Source organism: Macaca fascicularis, chromosome 3 (assembly GCF_037993035.2).
Source record: "Macaca fascicularis isolate 582-1 chromosome 3, T2T-MFA8v1.1".
NCBI lineage: Eukaryota > Metazoa > Chordata > Mammalia > Primates > Cercopithecidae > Macaca > Macaca fascicularis.
The window spans coordinates 16,707,819-16,715,193 of record NC_088377.1 but is presented as its reverse complement, the minus strand read 5'-3'; the positions used below and the strand labels follow the sequence as shown (position 1 = coordinate 16,715,193).

Sequence of the window (7,375 nt, the reverse complement as noted above, 5' to 3'; positions counted from 1 at the left end):
CTTTGTAATGGTATAAAACAGAGTTGAACAAGCACATCCTACATAACTTAATTCCACCCTTACACATATTGCCAAAAAGAAATATCTCCAGAAGTGTATTAAAATATAGTACAAGTATACAAGAACATTCTGTACGTTAATTCTAATAGGTCCAAACTAGAAACAACCTAAATGCTCATCAACAAAATAATGTATAAATAAATTTTGGTGTTGTAAACTTGAATATTAGACACATAAAAAAATAAAAAGACTACTGGTACATGTAACAATATGGAAATATCTCACAAACATAATATTTAGTTCAAAAACACAGAGAGCAATGGGTAGATACTTTATAATTTCATGTTACAGTTCAAGAACATTCAAAAATTGTTATGTATGTTATATGTTAATGAAAACCTCATTTCAAATGATGCCAAAATAACAGTTCAACAAGATTAACAACAGACGTATGGCTGAGATAAAAGGCAGGCTGAGCCAATGTGTGATTAGGGTGAGGGGCACAGAGAGGGCCAGGGAAAGGGTGCAAAAAATAAGGGGATACAGAATTCACAAATTCAAAATATCCAGGAGAGCAAGCAAATAAGGGAAATGATGAACCAGAATGAAATTAACAACAGCGGCATGATCATGATAGTAAGTGGAACTGGCATTCTACTTCATTGTCAGGAAGTCTCTAGGACAAGATGGAACTGAGAACCACAAGTGTGTGTCTTGTCTAAAAGGAACAGCTGAGAGTTAGCACCTGCCAATCACTTTTTTACACAGCGATACAGCTTCTAGCTATTCTAGCTATTCCAGTTCCTCAAAAAGGTAAATATTCATGCCTTTACAACTTTATTTTAATTTGTGAAGTACATACCCACACACATTTTAGGTTGAGTGAGAGAAAAAAATGTATCTTTAACTGTTACATGTCCCACAGCACATAACTTCTGATAAATTCTGCCATAGTTCAGGACTGTTTTGTTCACGTCAGTATCTTTTGTGCGAGCATAGAGTATGCAAGCCATACATTTGTTTCTGAATAAATCAAAAGATTAATTAATGAACGCAGACTGGATTTTTTAAAAGCGAGTATGCATTTTAAAACAGAGCTGAAGAACATACTGCTCTCAAGGATGACATATGCAAAAGGCTGGATGATTGTAAAAAGCATGTGTTTGGGGACCTATGTGTAAGTCAGGATTGCACGAGCTTAGTTTTCTTATTTGCAATATTGAGCAAAAGAGGATGAAGCCAGAGAGGTGTGGGAGAGAAAGACAGTGGGGGAAACTAGATGTCATGTTAAGGGGTTTGAATATTTATCTTATGGGAATAGATTATAGAAAGCCATCAAAGGCATAAGCAGAAACGTGGTTAGGTTTGCAATTAGAAAGAACATTCTGGTGGAATTGCGTTCAGTAAGATAGAGAGATAAGAGACATCATTCCTAATTTTTCCTTTTCAAAACAACTTTCCCCAAGGACTTTTAGGGTCTCTCAAGTACATAGCATCAGAAGTCTAAAAAGCAGCTTAAGGAATATACCATCACACAATCCCTCTACTGTCAGGTAAGATTATATGGTTGAGTATCACTTGTCCAATTCAGTCATCTTGCAAGAAATTGACGTTGGTCATTTCTGTGTTAAAACTAAGTCATGAAACACAAACCACTGAACCACATTCTTAATTCGGACTTAATCTCATTTATTACAGTGCAAATCAAATACATTCTTCCCACAACAGAGCAACATTGAATACCATTGTAAACTAATTTTTTTTTGATGTCAAGGAAAGACGAAAGCAAGATAAAATATGTGACAGCAGCATCTTGCATTAGATCAGGCACAGTAAAACTAAGAAACATCAGTTGCTACTAGCAAAGAAGCAAAAGTCCATGGAGTTTGAATTTTTGTTTTGGATCCTCAGAGTGATTATTCACCGGAACAAAGAAGCTACTGGTTTCACAGTCCAGAGCAAGATGGACGACACGTGTTGAACACATGGGTCAGAGGTTGGCAACCACTGAACAGAGGCCTCAGAGGTCTGAGGCTGCTGGACACAACGTGAAGAGTTTGAGGACCATAGGCTAAGCAACTCGAGGGTCGGCATCCAGAAGTGAGGAGGTTTTGGGGCTGGCAACTGTTGGAGAAGCAGGATTGGGGGCGATAGCCACTGGGCACACAGCCTCGTAGGGGCTGGTAACTATTGAGCAGCACCCTCAGTGGACGATAGCCGCTGGACATGTAGCTCTGTGGTCTACAGGATAGTGGAAGGCAGGAGCTGGAGACAAAAGAAGAAGCAGGAAGAAAACTGCTTCCTTGGCAGGGCCTGGGCACGTAGTAGGCAGTGGAAGAACCGCAAGAGGTTTCAAGGTTGCCGGTCTCACAGTGGGCCGGCTGGCAGCTGGTTGGTTCACCGCAGGTCTCTTGGCAGTTGTCTGTGAGCCAGGTAGGGTCTTGACAGCTAGCAGGTAAGCAGAGGACATCTCCACAGCTGACGTTGGTAGGGCAGAGGGCGATGGAGGTGAGAGGAATATGGCAGGAGGTTCTGAGAGATCCTGAGCTGCAGTTTCCAGAGCAATAGTTGGGGCAAGACATAGTGAGGTTGTGAGAGCAGGCTGCGGTTGAGGGAAAGAAGCGAGTGTCTCAAGTTTGTTCTGCCCTTCCTTAACTTGACCCTTTATATATCCCTAGAAGGTGGTGCTTCTGCATACAGACTCTTCCTCTTGTTGTATGAGGATGCATCAGAACTCTTTATTATATATAGCCAAGGAAGTGATGCTTCCACCTTCCATAAAACTGGATGTTCCTTGCAATGCCATCCACTGATTAAGTCTATCTATAAACCAATGCGACTGCATTTTAATAGGACCTATCCTTTTTAAATTATCCAACAAAACAGACACATTTTAAAGTCTATGTACTTATTCCAATGATAACCACCATTGCACAAACATTCTTAACATTACTCTCTTAGAATTCTCTTTGAAAATTGTAGCCAAGAAACAGGAAACATTTTATTTAAAAAGTGCTCAATTCAATGGACCATCAAGAAAATTAAAAATAAAACAAACATTTGTTAGAATCTTTGACAAACCTGACAAAAACAAGAAATGGGGAAAGGATTCCCTATTTAATAAATGGTGCTGGGAAAACTGGCTAGCCATAAGTAGAAAGCTGAAACTGAATCCCTTCCTTACACCTTATACAAAAATTAATTCAGGATGGATTAGAGACTTAAATGTTAGACCTAAAACCATAAAAACCCTAGAAGAAAACCTAGGCAATACCATTCAGGACATGGGCATGGGCAAGGACTTCATGTCTAAAACACCAAAAGCAATGGCAACAAAAGCCAAAATTGACAAATGGGATCTAATTAAACTAAAGAGCTTCTGCACAGCAAAAGAAACTACCATCAGAGTGAACAGGCAACCTACAGAATGGGAGAAAATTTTTGCAATCTACTCATCTGACAAAGGGCTAATATCCAGAACCTACAAAGAACTCAAACAAATTTACAAGAAAAAAACAAACAACCCCATCAAAAAGTTAGCAAAGGATATGAACAGACACTTCTCAGAAGAAGACATTTATGTAGCCAACAGACACATGAAAAAATGCTCATCATCACTCGCCATCAGAGAAATGCAAATCAAAACCACAATGAGATACCATCTCACACCAGTTAGAATGGTGATCATTAAAAAGTCAGGAAACAACAGGTGCTAGAGAGGATGTGGAGAAATAGGAACACTTTTACACTGTTGGTGGGACTGTAAACTGGTTCAACCATTGTGGAAGACAGTGTGGCGATTCCTCAAGGATCTAGAACTAGAAACACCATTTGACCCAGCCATCCCATTACTGGGTATAGACCCAAAGGATTATAAATCGTGCTGCTGTAAAGACACATGCACACGTATGTTTATTGCGGCACTATTCACAATAGCAAAGACTTGGAACCAACCCAAATGTCCATCAGTGACAGACTGGATTAAGAAAATGTGGCACATATACACCATGGAATACTATGCAGCCATAAAAAAGGATGAGTTCATGTCCTTTGTAGGGACATGGATGCAGCTGGAAACCATCATTCTCAGCAAAGTATCGCAAGAACCGAAAACCAAACACCGCCTGTTCTTGCTCATAGGTGGGAATTGAACAATGAGATCACTTGGACACAGAAAGGGGAACATCACACACTGAGGCCTGTTGTAGGGTGGGGGGAGGGGAGAGGGATAACATTAGGAGATATACCTAATGTAAATGACGAATTAATGGGTGCAGCACACCAACATGGCACATGTACACATATGTAACAAACCTGCACGTTGTGGACATGTACCCTAGAACTTAAAGTATAAAAAAAAAAAAGACATGCTAAATGTAAATAGGCTGACAACTTCACGTGTTGGTGAGGGTGTAGAACAACTGGAATTCTCATACTCTGATAGTAGAAGTCAATGTTAGCATAACCGCAAGGCATAACTTTGTAATGGCATAAAATAGAGCTGAATAAGCACATCCTACATAACTTATTTGCACCCTTACACATATTGCCGAACAGAAATATCTCCAGATGTTTATTAAAATATAGCACAAGAATACAAGAATATTCTGTACACTAATTCTAATAGATCCAAACTGGAAACAACCCAAATGCTCATCAACAAAAGAATGTATAAATATATTTTGGTATTTTAACCTTGAATATTACGCACACAAAAAAATTAAAAGACTACTAGTAGATATAACAATATGGAAAAATCTTATAAACATAATATTTAGTAAAAGAAGACAGAAATCAATGGGTAAATACTTTATAATTTCATTTTACAGTCCAAGAACATGCAAAAATTAGTTATGTGTGTTATATGTTAACTAAAATCTCATTTTATAACAGTTCAACAAGATTAACAATAGACGTATGAGTGAGATAAAATTCAGGCTCAGCCAATGTGTGGTTAGGGTGAGGGGCAGAGAGAGGGCTGGGGAAAGGCTTCAAAAAATAAGGAATACAGATGTCACAAATTCAAAATATCCAGGAGAACAAGCGAATAAGGGAAATGATGAACCAAAATGAAATTAACAACAGCGGCATATCATGATAGTAAGTGGAACTGACATTCTGCTTCACTGTCAGGAAGTCTCTAGGGCAAGATGGAACTGAGAATCACAAGTGTGTGTCTTGTCTAAAGGGAACAGCTGCGAGGAGCACCTGCCAATCACTTTTTTACACAGCGATACAGCTTCTAGCTTTTCTAGCTATTCCAGTTCCTCAAAAAGGTAAATATTCATGCCTTTACAACTTTATTTTAATTTGTGAAGTACATACCCACACACATTTTAGGTTGAGTGAGAGAAAAAAACGTATCTTTAATTGTTACATGTCCCACAGCACATAACTTCTGATAAATTCTGCCATAGTTCAGGACTGTTTTGTTCACGTCAGTATCTTTTGTGCCTGGCATAGAGTATGCAAGCAGTACATTTGTTTCTGAATAAATCAAAAGATTAATTAATGAACTTGGACTGTGTTTTTTAAAAGCAAGTATGAGTTTTCAAAACAGAGCTGAGAACATACTGCTCTCAAGGATGACATATGCAAAAGGCTGGATGATTGTAAAAAGCATGTGTTTGGGGACCTATGTGTAAGTCAGGATTGCAGAAGCTTAGTTTTATTATTTGCAATATTGAGCAAAAGATGATGAAACCAGAGAGGTGCGGGAGAGAAAGAGGGTGGGAGAAACTAGGTGTCATGTTAAGAGGTTTGAATATTTATCTTATGGGAATAGATTATAGGAAGCCAACAAAGGCTTAAGCAGAAACTTGGTTAGGTTTGCAATTAGAAAGAACATTCTGGTGGAAGTGCATTCAGTAGGATAGAGAGATAAGAGACATCATTCCTAATTTTTCCTTTTCAAAACAACTTTCCCCAAGGACTTTTAGGGTCTCTCAAGTACATAGGGTCAGAAGTCTAAAAAGCAGCTTAAGGAATAAACCATCACACAATCCCTCTACTGTCAAAAAGAATATATGGTTGAGTATCACTTGTCCAATTCAGTCATCTTGAAAGCAACTGATGTTGGTCATTTCTGTGTTAAAACTAAGTCATGAAACACAAACCACTGAACCACATTCTTAATTCAGACTTAATCGCATTTATTATAGTGCAAATCAAATACATTCTTCCCACAACAGAGCAACATTGAATAGCATTGTAAACTAAATTTTTGGATGCCAAGGAAAGATGAAAGCAAGATAAAACATGTGACAGCAGCATCTTGCATTAGATCAGGCACAGTAAAACTAAGAAACATCAGTTGCTACTAGCAAAGAAGCAAAAGTCCATGGAGTTTGAATTTTTGTTTTGGATCCTCAGAGTGATTATTCACCGGAACAAAGAAGCTACTGGTTTCACAGTCCAGAGCAAGATGGACGACACGTGTTGAACACATGGGTCAGAGGTTGGCAACCACTGAACAGAGGCCTCAGAGGTCTGAGGCTGCTGGACACAACGTGAAGAGTTTGAGGACCATAGGCTAAGCAACTCGAGGGTCGGCATCCAGAAGTGAGGAGGTTTTGGGGCTGGCAACTGTTGGAGAAGCAGGATTGGGGGCGATAGCCACTGGGCACACAGCCTCCTAGGGGCTGGTAACTATTGAGCAGCACCCTCAGTGGACGATAGCCACTGGACACGTAGCTCTGTGGTCTACAGGATAGTGGAAGGCAGGAGCTGGAGACGAAAGAAGAAGCAGGAAGAAAACTGCTTCCTTGGCAGGGCCTGGGCACGTAGTAGGCAGTGGAAGAACCGCAAGAGGTTTCAAGGTTGCCGGTCTCACAGTGGGCCGGCTGGCAGCTGGTTGGTTCACCGCAGGTCTCTTGGCAGTTGTCTGTGAGCCAGGTAGGGTCTTGACAGCTAGCGGGTAAGCAGAGGACATCTCCACAGCTGACGTTGGTAGGGCAGAGGGCGATGGAGGTGAGAGGAATATGGCAGGAGGTTCTGAGAGATCCTGAGCTGCAGTTTCCAGAGCAATAGTTGGGGCAAGACATAGTGAGGTTGTGAGAGCAGGCTGCGGTTGAGGGAAAGAAGCGAGTGTCTCAAGTTTGTTCTGCCCTTTCTTGACTTGACCCTTTATATATCCCTAGAAGGTGGTGCTTTTGCATACAAACTCTTCCTCTTGTTGTATGAGGATGCATCAGAACTCTTTATTGTAGCCAAGGAAGTGATGCTTCCACCTTCCATAAAACTGGATGCTCCTTGCAATGCCATCCACTGATTAAGTCTATCTATAAACCAATGCGACTGCTTTTTAATAGGATCTATCCTTCTTAAATTATCCAAACAAAACAGACACATTTTAAAGTCTATGTACTTATTCCAA

At 40.0% G+C, this 7,375-nt stretch overlaps 2 protein-coding genes across 2 annotated transcripts; both read right to left on the bottom strand.

The window, feature by feature from the left end:
• Positions 1-1,946: 1,946 nt before the first annotated feature.
• LOC102128529 (keratin-associated protein 26-1) lies at positions 1,947-2,643 on the bottom strand. Its single transcript, XM_005548851.4, has one exon. It carries the CDS (start codon positions 2,580-2,582, stop codon positions 1,947-1,949), a length of 636 nt encoding a protein of 211 aa, XP_005548908.2. The 5' UTR covers positions 2,583-2,643.
• A 3,485-nt stretch (positions 2,644-6,128) lies between these two features.
• LOC102128132 (keratin-associated protein 26-1-like) lies at positions 6,129-7,104 on the bottom strand. The gene has a single exon (XM_005548850.4). It carries the CDS (start codon positions 7,041-7,043, stop codon positions 6,408-6,410), a length of 636 nt encoding a protein of 211 aa, XP_005548907.1. The 5' UTR covers positions 7,044-7,104; the 3' UTR covers positions 6,129-6,407.
• Positions 7,105-7,375: the final 271 nt, after the last annotated feature.

What these genes read in the sequence shown, in the direction of transcription:
- LOC102128529 (XM_005548851.4), bottom strand. Translation starts at nt 2,582, where the DNA reads ATGTCTTGCCCCAACTATTGCTCTGGAAACTGCAGCTCAGGATCTCTC.
- LOC102128132 (XM_005548850.4), bottom strand. Translation starts at nt 7,043, where the DNA reads ATGTCTTGCCCCAACTATTGCTCTGGAAACTGCAGCTCAGGATCTCTC.